Raw genomic sequence first — 14,839 nt, 5'->3', positions numbered from 1 at the left:
TCAAACATTTAACATTTTAAAATATACATGGTTATAAAAATATTACATGTCTTTTAACAAAAATATACCTGTTTTTTAAAATTCCACACACTGCAGAAATGCAGTGATCAAGGCTCCTTACTATTCTTGGCTTGGCACTAGTCACAGGTCAGAGCCAACATAGGAGTCTTCAAAAAGTTCACAGGAAACATATATTCTTTTTTAAAAGATTTATTTATTTTTATTGGAAAGGCAGATATACAGAGAGGAGGAGAGACAGAGAGGAAGATCTTCTGTTCGCTGATTCATTCCCTAAGTGGTCGAAAATGGCTGGTGCTGCGCCGACTCAAAGCCAGGAGCTTGAAGCCTCTTCTGGCTATCCCACACATGTGCAGGGTCCCACGGCTTTAGGTTTTCCCAGGCCACAAAGAGGGAGCTGGTTGGGAAGCAGGGCCACCAGGATAGGAACCGGCGCCCATATGGGATCCTGACACATGCCAGGTGAGGACTTCAGCCGCTAAGGTACCATGCCTGGCCCGAAAACATATATTTTGAAGAAAACTGCTGCATGGACTTCAAAATAAGAATAAACTTATCCTTTAGTTATATTTCCCACAAACTTTTTTACTTCTCAGTATTTTTGCTTCAGAAATATCATGGATAATTCAGTATTAACTGAAAATTCAAAGAAGTAGCGATAATCTTCTAGTATAGGATTTGCTACTTTAATTTTCTTTTATATTGACTTTATATATTTTCCATTTCTTGTTATGATGAGCATGTGTTGTAACAAGAACAAAAACATTTATTTTTAAAAATTAAATTGGCAAGTGTGTGGAATTTCAAGGGGTAGTGATATAGCAAAATGTTTGGCACATAGGAAATGCTCAATAAATTCTTCAACAAAGAGCTGGCATAACAGGGAAAGGACTCATGGGGCTGGTGCTGTGGCACAGTGAGTAAAAACACTGATTGCAAAGGCAGCATCCCACATGGGGTGCCAGTTGGGGTCCTGGCTGCTCCACTTCGGATCTAGCTCTCTGACAGGAGCCCGGAAAAGCAGCACAGGAGGGCCCAACACCTGCTGCCCATGGGCGTGACGGGGAAGAAGCTGCTGGTCCCGGCTCCTGACTTTGGCCTGGCCCTGCCTGCCCACTGTGGGCATCTGGGGAGAGAATCGGCAAATGGAAGACCTCTACATCTCTCCCTTTAGCTCTTTCAAACAAACACATAAATACTCTAGAAAATGCAGTCCATGTACAGGAGAAATAATGTGATATAAAAAATATATAATAAGAAAAGAAAACAAGCAACTTCAGTTTACCCAGTGAAGGAGTATACAGTTTATTCCTATATTCTAAAGGAGCTAATTGTAAGAAAAGGGATTTTCATTACTCATAATTTATGTCAATAATTTCATATGTAGTCCTTCTTATAGACGACTCTTTGATTACTTTTAACCATTTGTTATAGTTAGTCTTATGTTGAGACTTAACTTCTGAATTTTATTTATTTATTTTTAAAGATTTATTTATTTTTATTACAAAGTCAGATATACAGAGAGAGGAGGAGAGACAGAGAGGAAGATCTTCCATCCGATGATTCACTGCCCAAGCGACCGCAATGGAAACTGAGCAGATCTGAAGTCAGGAGCCAGGAGCTCTTTCAGGTCTCCCACACAGGTGCAGTGTCCCAATGCATTGGGCCGTCCTCCACTGCTTTCCCAGGCCACAAGCAGGGAGCTGGATGGGAAGTGGAGCTGCCAGGATTAGAACCGGCGCCCATATGGGATTCCGGGAGCATTCAAGGCGAGGATTTTAGCTGCTAGGCCACAGAGCTGTGCCCTTAACTTCTAAATTTTAAACAAAATAAAAATCCTTACTTCTTTACTCGTTCTGAGTGCAGCTTCTTGCAGAAGTCGTGAGATTGTCCCTTTCATTTTCTCTATATCTTCTTCTTTTTGTTTCTCTTCAAGCAGAGCCTTAAGAAAAGAACCATTTCAAGTTATAGGTCACATTACTACCAGTGAAGATGATATGGTAAGAATCTATCTGTTCATCATTTTCTTCACAGTAATATCTTATTCCTCTTAGACATCTTACCTAAGTCACAATAATGACTATTCCTAATCTTTTTTCTCCTAACTTATTCACCTGCTCTTGTCCTAAATAAAAGCTTGTTCTTTTTCTTTGGTATTTATTTATGCCATTTCCACCCCCATCACTTCCATAATCTTTATAACCAGAAGTCCTAGAAACATTTTGATTCTTTTTCTCCTTTAAGTCCCTATACAAAGTAGCCTTTAGAGTAGATATTATATTCTTGGAAAAAATTCTTGGGTATCTCCTTTTCCATTACTTGCTGGTACTCAATTTATGTTCCTCATCACCCACACCTTGATGATTACAGATGCCTCCTATTTTATAACTTAGAATGTATTTCTAACCTAATAGTCATTTCCACTTCCCACAAAAAGTCATCCTCCTCCTTATGTTAGTTAAACTCATTCCTCCTTTGCTTACTGATGGAGCAAAACTTCTCTCAAACTGACACATTTCAACATATTACTTTGCATTCTGTCTTACACCTCTTTCAAATCAGGCTTTTACCACCATGAGCTCTATATTGATTAGCCATGAGTCAATTTTCAGTCCATATCTTACTTGTCAGCAACACCTGAGAGAGTTGATTATTTTTTTCTCCTTTTCATCAGTTCACAGTGCTGGTTTTCTCCTGCTTTACTGATCCTTACTTTCCAGCCTGCACTGTTGGTTCTTACACTTCTGAACCTGTCCATGCTGTCCTGAGCCTGCCTAGGTACTTGGTCCTCTTCTATTTCAGTGTCCACCCCTTAGAGGTGCTGTCAGCCAGAATGATCGAGACACCATTCCAAAATTCCATTCTAACAATTCCAAAATTTTTATCTCTAGCCCAACATCTTCCTGAGTTTGTAAAACTTTCCGATAGGCCAAATTAAATCTATTTTTTTCTTAACAAAGATAACAAGGGCCTTGGATTAAGTTTTCAATATATCTTCCAAAGAAAACATTTATAATTTCCATCTATTTTTTAACATACCATCTTGCATGGTAACTGGCTTAGCTAGTGAGGTGTTACAGCTGTTTTGATGCGATAATGGGATATTGAGGAAAGGAGGACTGCACTGGCTGTGCTTCCTTCTTGTTACAGGAATGGCTGACGGGAGCACTTGCTTTGTACAGGCAGTTGGAACTCTTGAATGCTCCACTGGTAAAGAAGTAAGTAAGGAGACAGACTACTTTTACAGCCACGGACAGCTCCGTGAAGCCTGCTGACTAAACTTTGAGTGAGAACATTTAGGGAATAAGAAACGAACATTCCTACATCTTCTCTGCTCTATGTGCCTTACATAAGCTGTTCATTTTTACGTAAGATCTTTTATGTTCATTTTACATAAGATTTGACAAAAAGAGTCACTGTTCAATTGAGCTTTAGAGACCAGAAATAAACAATTCTGTCCTGCTTTAATTCATATAACCCATGTGTCAATAAAACAGTTCCCAAGCATACTGTAGGTCTATTAGCTATCCTAAAGTGCTGAGATCAAAGAAATACGCACTGAAGTACACTGAGTATCTTAGCATTCCAACAGTTTGATTTTGGATGACTGATTTTTATTTCTTAACATCCAACGTGTAGTTTTTTTTTCTGTTTTTAGTAGGTCATATGGGAACTCTTCTATCATGTGAAAAAGTAAACATAAAACAAAATGAAGTATCTGCTTTATCCCCATGTTTCCTGGCAGAATATTCTGCAAATACCAGTTATTCAATAAATATTGGTAAATCGATTAATGATTTAATGGCCTCCACATAAAGAGAAAACAGTAATAGTAAAACAAAAATCTGTCTACTTTGTGACTTTCATAAACTATAACATTTTCACATGGAAGTGGTTTAAAACAAAAAAACATGGACCCAGCATGATGGCTCATATTGGCTAATCCTCCCCTTGTAAGTGCAGCATCCCATATGGGCACTGGTTCATGTCCAGGATGCTCCACTTGCCATCCAGTTCCTGCTTGTGGTCTGGGAAAGCAATAGAGGGAGACCCAGAGGATGCTCCTGGCTCCTGCCTTTGGATTGGCTCAGCTCCGGCCATTGTTGCCACTTGGGGAGTGAACCAGAAGATGGAAGATTTCTCTCTTGTCTCTTCTCTCTTTAAATCTACCTTTCCAATAAAAATAAATAAATCTTAAGAAAAAAGCATGGTACATGATTACACAGTAATTACAAGTGCTAAAAGGTTACATAAAGATGACATGAAGCCTTCAGGCCAAAAAATCTTTAAAGCTAGATTTAAGTCTGCCAACTGAGTAATTATGTAGGTTATAAATGGTAGTTATAGATGAGTAAGTTTCATCTGGTTCAATTAAGTAAAATACATATATACTGCACTGAAGTACTACAGCAGATATTTAAAAAAAAGATTTATCTTTTCATTGGAAAGGCAGATTTACAGAGAGAAAAAGAGACAGGAACAAAGACCTTCCATCTGCTGGTTCACACCCTAAGTGGCCGCAACGACCAGAGCTGCACCGATCTGAAGTTAGGAGCCAGGAGCTTCTTCCAGGTCTCCTATGTGGGTGCAGGGACCCACGGATTTGGGCCATCCTCTACTTCTTTCCCAGACCACAAGCAGGGAGCAGGAAGAGCAGTGGAGCAGCTGGGACATGAACCGGTGCCCATACAGGATCCTGGGTGTGCAAATTAGGATTTAGCCATTAGGCTATTGCACTGGGCCCACTTTAATAGTTTTTAAAAACTATGATTATAAGAGATAAAAATAAGTTATCTAGGAATTAGGAATATGAAATAGTTTCATATATATATTAGTTTTGGGAGAGGATTGACATTTGACCATATAACATTAGGCATTCCATTCAAGAATATAGTATGTCAACTAGTTGTGAGCGTAGCAATCTTATTTTAATGCACTTATTCTGCAGTTACTGATTCCACTACTGTTAGGTCATATGGGGAATAATATTGGGCTTCATATTATTAAAGAACTTGATTAATAATTTTCTTACCTGATTTTTTTGAAGGTTAGCTTCTTCTAAGAGTTGCATGCTATTTCTGGCTCTTAGAATAGCTTCATAGTTCTCATTTTCTAATTCACTGCACTTTGCCTGTAGCTCTCTCGTCTGTTTTTCCAGATGTGTTTTTTCTGCTCTTAACTGATTGGCTTCTTCAATTGACACACATAATCTAAAAATTAGGTAATCACAATTAGCATGCTCGGAGAGGCTAAGCATTTAATAAAAAGTCATGTGGCTAACAAGCAGTAGAGTTAGAACATTCTGGATATTTTAATAGCTATTACTTGCTGTGATCTCACGCTATTTTATAGGTCCCTACAATGTATAGAACAAATTCTCCAAGAATGAGGTTTTTCCCCATATGGTCATCTCTCTTCCATCAAAGTTTAAAATTTATTTGCAAGACACATAAACACATATGTGTGCGTGTGTATATATATGGTATGTACATATATTTACATACATATGTGATTTGCAAATAAATACAATTTTTTTCTATATATAGTTTAGGGTTTTATATATATACAGAGAGAAAATTTTATTTTATCATTTTGTATTTATATATTATTTATATAGAGATAATATATTTATTTATATATAGATAATATATTTTAAAATTATATATATATACATATATGTATGTATGCAGAGAGAGAGAGAGAGAGAGAAACAAGAGCAAGATCTCCTAACTGATGGTTCTCTCTCTAAATGTCTACAATGGCTGGACTAGGTCAGACCAAAGTCAGCAGCCAAGAATGTAGTCTGTGACTACCATGTGGGTTGGGAAGGACCCAACTAATCAAAGTACCCACATATTTAGCTGCCCAATTATTTACTGTATCGAGGTTTATTAATGTTGTACTGGTTTTGATAAGGTACCATTTTTCATTACCTGGGTTATTTCTTTGTCCTCTTGCTGGCTTCAACACTAAACTTCACCCTGTTAGATACTCATATTTTTATTGTTATTTTCTTCTTCTTTACGGTTGTTGATCTTTCTCCACCAACATCTTCATCTTAATTTTGAAAGAAGTCATCTGTATCTTTTCTTTCTTCATAACTTTGTTCTAGTTCACTTATTCTGTGTTTTATTGAGTTTTTCTTGGCCTTACATTTTACGCAAGATATGTGAGTCTCTGCCTTGCAATGAAATTCAATCCTCTCATTTTAACGTAATGATTTGTATGCCTGACATTCTTCTTATCACCTTAATTTGGCCAATGCCTTGTGGTGGAAAATGAAGCGTCTTGGCCTCCTTTACTGAAGCACCAGGAGGGACACATTTTTCACCCTGGACATCTGACACTTGACTTAGCATCAGCTCATCCTTTCCCCTTCACCATATTCTCCTGAGAGCCAGACACAGCAGGCAGACTAATGAAGTGTGTATATATTCTTATTATTACGAAGATACTTCTACATGTTCTACAGTCACATCTTACAACACTTTCTGTCAACTTGCTAAAACTGAGCCATGTTTCCTTTTTACACAAATAACAGCAACGATAGTAACAAACACTTCTATAGAATTCTCTGTGCCAGGTACTTTATATGCATTAGAAACATAAATCTCAAGGTCCTCAGCACAACTAAAGCACAGAAAGGCTGAGTCCAAGACTATATCCACCCAGGTCGTGGGCACAACTAGAGCTTGAGTTCAGCTGGTCTGGGTTAGAGTCATTGTTGATAACAAAATGCTATACCTACCAAAAATACATCCCTTTAAGTAAGATGATCTCCCAGGTCTATAGCTGTATACAAACTGTCATTCTAAGTAGAGCTGAGAGGAACAAACATATTGTCATGTGAAATACTGCTACCATAGACTCTTTCGTTGCCACAGGATACTCAAAGGATTACTGCACTTATTCCAAGGAAGAAGACTGACAATCCTACTGTGGATAAATTGGTCCAAGAAAAAGGACCCTAAGATTAGAGTACCTGGACATTTCCAGAAAAACATCAGCACACTGTTACTGTGTCAATGTAATATTATACCCCCACCAAACCCCAGGCTCCCTTATGTCCATCCAGCATCCCATTAGTTTTTGGTAGCTGATTCCTAAAAAAGCTATGAATAACAGATTCCTTAGGCAGACACAGCTTCCACCAGGAAAAGAAAAAGTGCAAACAAGGAAATTCTGGAATTATGGTGAATTTAGGTTGGATATTACAGTAGTTTCAGTCCTTGAGAAAAGCCTAATTTGGAGCAAAGGACAAAGAGAAAAATAGACGCTTCCAAGATAAGAATTGAATTGCAATGGCCCAATGCAGTGAACCAAATTGAAAGGAATTTTAGAGCTCTCATGGAATATTTACTAATAATTTAGTACTACATACATCCATAAGTTGTTACATAACTAAATAAAATAAAAATACAATAAACATTTTGTTATAATCTTTGTTGTCCTATGACTTTGTAATGATGTATATATAATTCCTTTGATAAAAATAAAAATGAACTCAATTTATAGCTATTTAACATATATATAAACTGCCTTTTAGAAAATTGATGCAATACTTTACACTTTCATTTAATTGCTAAAGTTTTTTAAAAAGTGTATTTATTTTTATTGGAAAGGCAGATTTACAGAGAGGAGAGATGGAAATATCTTCCATCTGCTGGTTCACACTTCAAGTGGCTGCAACAGTCAGAGCTGAGCTATCCAAAGCCAGGTGCACATTCTTGCTTTCACAAGTGGGTGCACGGTCCCAAGGCTTCAGGCCATCCTCGACTGTTTTCCCAGGCCACAGGCAGGGAGCTGGATGGGAAGTGGGAAAGCAAGAAATGAACCAGAGCCTATTTGGGATCCTGGTGCATGCAAGGCAAGGAGTTTAGCCACTGAGCTACTGTGCTGGGCCCCAGTTTTATTCTTCAGGATAGCTTTGCCATTTGTGGTCTCCTGTGTTAACAGGTGATTTTTTGTTATCTTCCAGCTCTGAGAAGAATGTTGCTGGGATTTTGATTGTGATTGCATTGAAGCTGTATATTACTTTTGGTAATATGGACATTTTGATGATTCTACCAATCCAGGAGCATGGCAAATTTCTCCATGTTTTTAATGCCTTCTGCTCTTTCTTTTTTTTAATGTTTTGTAATTTTCATCATGGATGTCTTCTAAATTTTTGGTTAGCTTTATTCCAAGGTACTTCAGGTTCTCCTCCACTATTTCAAAGGTAACTATACTTATGAGTTATCTGTGTGTACTATGGCCATCAATTTATGTTGATTTCATACTCTGCTACCCTGAGTACTTCTCCTACATAGAGAATCGTGTCATCTGAAAACAGGGATAATTTCAATTCCACACTTCTGATTTGAATTTCTTTTATTTCTCTTTCTAGTCTAATGGCTCTAGGGAGGATTCCCAATACTATGTTGAATTGCAGTGGTAAACATGGAAATTCGGTCTAGTTTCAGATCTTAGTGGAAAAGCTTCCAGGCTTTCCACATTCAATGTAATGCTGGAGCTGTGTTTTACTGCTTTGTTTTTGTTTTGACTGTGTTGTAGAATGTTCCTTCTATGTCAATCCTGATTAGGTTTTTTTTTTTTTTTATCATGAAGTGGTTTTGGATTTTATCAGGTGCCTTCTCTGTCTATTGAGATGATCATATGATTTTGATTCTTCAATTTGTTGATGTGGTGTATTACATTTATTGAGTTGCAAATGTTAAAACAGCTCTGTATGCCAGGCATAAAAGCCATCTGGATCGACTTAATGATCTAAGTCTCACTGGATTCTGTTGGCTAGTTTTGTGTTTAGAATTTTTACGTCTATGTTCATTAGGGTTATTGGTCTTTACTTCTCTTTCTCGGTTGTGTCTCTGTCTGGCCTTGGTATTAAGATGATGTTGGCATTAAAGAAAAACATTTGAAAGATTGCCTCCTATTGTTTTGAATAGCTTGTGGAGGTTGGGTAAGTTCTTCTTGAAACATTTGAAAGAATTCAGCAGTGAAACATTCTGGTCCAGGGCTTTGCTTTGTGGAGAGGGATTTAATTGCTAAATCAATCTCCATCCTGGTTATAGGTCTGTTTAGACTTTTAATTACCTCAAGATCCAGTTTTGGTAAATTACATGTGTCCAAAAACAAAACAAAACAAAACAAAACAAGACAAAACAAAACAAAACAAAACAAAAAAACTATTTCTTTTAGGTCTTCTGATTTGTTGGTATGTAGTTTCTTGCAATAATTTTGATTAATCTATGTATGTCTGAAGTATCTGTTGTTATATTTTGTTTTCTTTTTCATCTCTGATTCTATTAATTCCTATCTTCTCCCTCTTTTTTTCCCCTTGACTAGCTGGGCTAATGAGGAATTTCTTTTGTTGATTTTCTCAAAGAACTAACTCTTATTTGTTGATCTTATATATTGTGCTTTTGGTTTCCATTTGGTTTATTTCCTTCATCACCTATTTCTTCTTTCCTGCTAATCTATGGATTGCTTTGTTGCTGTCTTTCTAGCTCCTTTAGATGCATGGTTAGCCCATTTACTTGGTGCCTTTCTAGTTTTTGAGAGGGGCACTAACTGAAATAAACTTTTCACTTAACACTGCCTTGACGCTGTCCCACAAGTATTGATATATTTTTTGATGCTTTCATAAATTTCAGCTGATTTAAAAATTTTGTCAAAAATTTGTGCGTATTGAAATATCTTCATGTTTAATCAAAAAGAGTTTGTTTATAGAGTTTGTTTATAAAGAAGTTCTGGTCCAGTCTACTTGGGATTCTGTGTCCTTGCAATGTTTGGTTCCCTGCTTCTTTCTCTAAATTAGGGACGTTCTCTTTTATATATCATTTAACAAACCTTATAACCCTGCTTCTTTTTGCATGCCTTCAGGAAATCCCATACCTCTTAAGTTTGGTCTTTTGATGGTGTCGCTTAATTCCTGGATGCTTTTCTTAGCTCTATTCAGTTCCTCTTACAGTTTTCTGGTTTAGCTTTGTCGTAGGTGTCTTTCAGTTCTGAGATTCTTTCTGAGATCTCATTTTCCACTGACAGTGAGGCTTCTCACTGAATTTTTTTTTTTTGGAAATTTTGGCTCTACTGAACCATTTTAATTAATTAATTAAAATTCTAATTCATTTTATTATCATAATTCTATGATACAGTTCCACAGGTCCTGGGATTTCCCTTATGTCCTCCTCTATTCCCTTCCCCCTCACTATGTTCCCCTATATCATTAGTATAGTACAGTTTTTCATACACAGTCATATGTCTATGATTGCAGGCATGGACAATGGCAGAGAGTCCAACATCCTATTGTCAAAATATAGTTAACAGTTTCATTGGGACTCCAACTTTCGTCCGGAAGTAGAGATGCATACTGCATTGTGTCCTCACATGTACATATGATCGTTTCCATTACACAGTTACTGTACATCCCCTTAAATGAAAATCCACAATACAAAATCAACAACAGGAAGAAAAAGAGAAATATACAAGACCATGAAGTTAAATTACATGCTGCTAGATATGATAGTTTTCATTACGCAGTTACTGTACATCCCCTTAAATGAAAAGCCACAAAACTAAATAAACAACAAGAAAAAAAGAGAAATTAACAACACAATGAAGTAACATGCTACTGAATGACTAATGTGTTGCTGAAGAAATAAAGAGAAAATCAAAACCTTCTTGAAGAAAATGATGCTACTTTATGATCTATGAGTCAGTGAAGAATTTAATGAGAAGAATGTTTTGAAGAGGTGAAACTAACAACAACAAAGAAATCACGTCCATGAGATACAGTTTCCGCTTATCTTTGTTGGCGAGATATGTCTCCTGTAGACAACAAATAGATTTTTTTTAAGATCTATTTATTTTTATTACAAAGTCAGATATACAGAGAGGAGGAGAGACAGAGAGGAAGATCCTCTGTCCGATGATTCACTCTCCAATGACTGCAATGGCCAGTGCGTGCCGATCTGAAGCCAGGAACCAGGAATCTCTTCTGGGTCTCCCATAGGGGTGCAGGGTCCCAAATCTTTGGGCCGTCCTCGACTGCTTTTCCAGGATGGGAAGTGGAGCTGCCGGGATTAGAACCGGCACCCACATGGGATCCTGGTGTGTTCAAGGTGAGGACCTCAGCCGCTAGGCCACGCTGCCGGGCCCAATAGATGGGTTTTTAAAATCCAGTCTTCTAATCTATATTTGATTGATGAGTTAAAAGCTGTTTACATTCAGGGTTAATATGAATGGGTGGTAATTTGGTCCTGTCATTTAGCAACGGTTTGTTCATTGATTTAGTATTTTGTTGTTATTTTACTGGGATGTTCTTACTTTTACATTTGGTTTTGGTGGGAGCTATTCCTTTTCAATGTCAAGAGAACATCTTGAAGTATCATTTGTAGGGCAGGTTTTGGAAGAGGCATATTCTTTTAACTTTTCTTTACTGTGGAAGAATTTTATTTCATTTTCAAAGACAAAGGAAAGCTTTTGATGGGTAAGTTATCCTGGGCCGACAATGTTTTGCTTTTAGAATCTGGAACACGTCACTCCATTCTCTTCTTGCCTGTAGAGTTTTCTGTGAGAGATCTCCTGTGAGTTTAACTGGCTTTCCTTTATATGTCAATTGATTTTTTTCATTTACACAAAGGTGTACATGTACACAAAGGATCTTTCAAGTACACAAAGGATCTTTTCCTTATGTTCGATTGAAGAGAGCTTGATGATCATGTGTCTTGGTGAAGATTGCTTTTGGTCTAGCCTGTTGCGAGTTCTGTGCCCCTCCTGGATCTTGTTTCCCAATTCTTTCTCTAGATTAGGGAACATTTCCTTCATTCTTTCATTAAATATATTTGTAAAACCAGCTTTTCTTTCTGCACCTTCTGGGGCTCCCATAACTCTGACATTTGGTCTTTTAATTGTGTCTTTCAATTCTTGAATACCTTTTTTTTTTTTTTTTAAGCTCAATCCAGCTGTTTCCAGCTTTTTGTTTGTTTCCCCCTGGTGATAGCAAATATTTTCTAATTCTGAGATTCTTTCTTCTTCCTCTTACATTCTTTTTGGAGACTCTCTACTGTACTTCTAATTTGTTTCAGTGTATTCTTCATTTCTGAGTTATGTCTGTCACCTTTCATTTGATTCATTTCCAGTGTGACATATTCCTTAAATCCTTTGAACACCTGTTTACGTACTTGTGATTGCTGATAAGAAGCTTTATAACAAGTGTTTTGAATTCTGTGTCCCCCATTTTCTCGATGTCTTCCTCAGTGAACTCTGAGGTTGCCATAGGGTTTTGCTCCTTTGCAGGGGAGTCTTCAGCAATATTCACTGTGCCTCTGTCTCTTCTTTTGCTCTTGGTCATTGTACTTCTGGTGAGCAGAGTCTTCTCCTTGGGGCAGGTTTCTAAGCTGTGTTACCCACAGGTCTACAGTTTGATTTTACTTATTGCAGTTGGTACATGGCTCTTTGTTTGCAGTCATTTTCTGCCACTCCCTCCAGGGAGTTCCAGGTCTGGGTTCTTATGTTAGACTTCCTCCATGGTCCGTAGCCCAAACTACTGGCTCACCAGTGTCCACCTCCTGTGATACCATGCTGAGGCTGCACAGTTGTCTGTACAAGCTTCCTTCCACTTCTGGTTTGAGCAGTTCCCAGGATTAGAGAGACACCAGGTGTCCTATATAGCTAGGTGGTTGTTGTTGGTGATCTTGCAAGAACTTGCTGGCTATTAGGTCTAAGGGCCACATGGACCTATTTTGTATGATGTGACAGCATTATTTTCCTGTGGAACCAGTGCAGTTCTCACCGAGCTCAGTGCACGTGCAGCTCACTGTCATTCCCCTGCAGTCTTAAAGCCTTTGTCACACGGTATAAAATGGTGCCTGATGTGTCACCACTAGGGTTCTTGATCTGCTGGGTGTCAGGTCTGAGAGCTACCCGGACCTATCTTGGGTGGAACCTGCAGAATGCCACGTTGATGCAGTTCACTGAATCAGAAATGAATTCACTCCCAGCTCAGTGCATGATCAGTCCTATCCATAGCCTTTGTCCTTAAAGAAAATGGTGCCTGATTAGGCTCAAGGGGGCAGAATGAGTTTTGGTATCTACCCTGTTCCTGTACTGTCCATCTGGGATCTGCTGCTCTGTCTCTGCTCCTGGTCAAATCTAACAGACCAGCAGGATGGGTGGTTCTTTCTCTGGGTTCACCACCTGAGCCACTGGTAGATGTCCCTTCCCACGTGGTTGCTGGTATAGTTTCGGCTGCTGGTGGAGTTCAGATCACCATTCGCTGAATGCTGCCGGGGTATCAGTCACTGCAACACCACACCGTTGTTTTTGCTGCTCTCCTGTGTCTGTCAGTCTCCAGGTACTCTTGTGCAGTTGTTCTGTCCTCTCCTATTTCCTGGAATGTGTCCTCTGTTTCACACTGGCTAATATTTCTCTGTCTGTTTAAATGTGTCTTTACACTATTCTGCCATCTTGATTCTTCTCACTGAACTTTTAATTTACTATATTGTAGTCTTCTTTTCTAATAACCCAGTTTGATTTTGTTTCACTGTTGCTATTTCTTGAGTCACATACTCCTTAAATTCCTTGGAATCCTCTATGTGTTTCTCATTGTTTTTAAGAAGATTTATAATGATTTTCTAAATTTCTTCATGTGTCAGTTCTTTAATGTCTTCCTCAGTTAATTCTGAGATTGAAATAGTCTTCTTAGTTTGGGAGGGGACAGCAGTAACCTCACTCGTTGTACCTGTGATTTTTCCTGTTTGTCACTGCAACTTTGATTAGTAGAATCTTCTGCTTTGGGCCAGTTTCTGCACTGTCCACAGATGTACAGGTCAAGGCTACTGATACTGTTCATCATCTAGGTCTTCATTGGCATCATTCGTGTCATTCCTTCCAGCAGGTTTCAGTCCTGGGTTCCTGTGCTATACTTTGTCCATGACCTTGTAGCTTCTTTTCCTGGGTTGGCATTCTCTGCTCTCCGTGATCCTGTGCTGTGGCCACACCACTGTCTGCTCAGCCTGTCTCCTGTTCAAGGTTCCAGCAGTATCTGGGATTAGGGAAGACACTAGCTGTGATTTTAAACTAGATTACAGGGCTTTCAGTCACACCAATTACACGGATTTTTTTTCCCTCTCCTCTTCTTGCCAGAACCTGCTGGTAGTTAGCTCTGGGAGTGGCCTGAACCTATTTTGTACAGAGCCCTTGGGATGACAAGTCGGTATTATTTTCCTGGTGAGACCAGTGCAATGCATTCATCTGGAAATGAAACTAGAAAGGCTTCGTATTTGCACAGCTCTCGGCTGTTCCTTTCACGGGCTTTCCCACAGAAGTCAGAATTGCTCCATATGTGGCACTGGTGAGTTCTGGGCTGTGAAATCCATTGTTATTCCTCACTGGTCCAAAAGGGTTCCACCACTCTACTTCTGCTCATGATAAGATAAAAGACCCAGCAGGATCTGCAATTCCACGTCTGGATTCCCCTCTTGTGTTCCTGGTGATTTCCTCTACCCAGCTGACCACCAGGGGAGGTCTGATGGCCACTGAGGTATGTGTTCAGCCACTGTGCTGTCTCTGCTGCTTCCTCATGTCCACGGGTCTCCAGGTGCCCTTCTGCCATCAGCCTTTCCTCTCCTATTTCCTTGGATCATGCTCTCTCTACTTGGCTAATCCTTAACCCATTCTACCATGTAGGGGAGTCCATTATTCTCTTTTAAGTGTGCTTGCTTGTGCTCTTGCTCTCAACCTCCTGCCCCCCACCCCAGACACACACACACACACACACACACACAGTCTCTCTCTCATCATGGAAGCCTTGATTCTAAAA

The 14,839-nt window shown here is 38.8% G+C and overlaps 1 protein-coding gene across 1 annotated transcript in view; it reads right to left on the bottom strand.

Moving 5' to 3' along the window:
• The window catches only part of SCLT1 (sodium channel and clathrin linker 1), a 204,244-nt gene that overhangs the window by 64,996 nt on the left and 124,409 nt on the right, over positions 1-14,839 (bottom strand). Inside the window, exons 12-13 of the mRNA XM_058666848.1 lie at positions 5,051-5,228; positions 1,862-1,960 (exon numbers count right to left, since the gene is read on the bottom strand). Of these exons, the coding sequence (XP_058522831.1) occupies positions 1,862-1,960; positions 5,051-5,228 (277 nt within the window). The remainder of the gene's footprint in view (positions 1-1,861; positions 1,961-5,050; positions 5,229-14,839) is intronic.

Source organism: Ochotona princeps, chromosome 7, assembly GCF_030435755.1.
Source record: "Ochotona princeps isolate mOchPri1 chromosome 7, mOchPri1.hap1, whole genome shotgun sequence".
Taxonomy (NCBI): domain Eukaryota; kingdom Metazoa; phylum Chordata; class Mammalia; order Lagomorpha; family Ochotonidae; genus Ochotona; species Ochotona princeps.
Note: the sequence above shows the minus strand (reverse complement) of the source record. Positions and strands in the feature narration are given on the sequence as shown.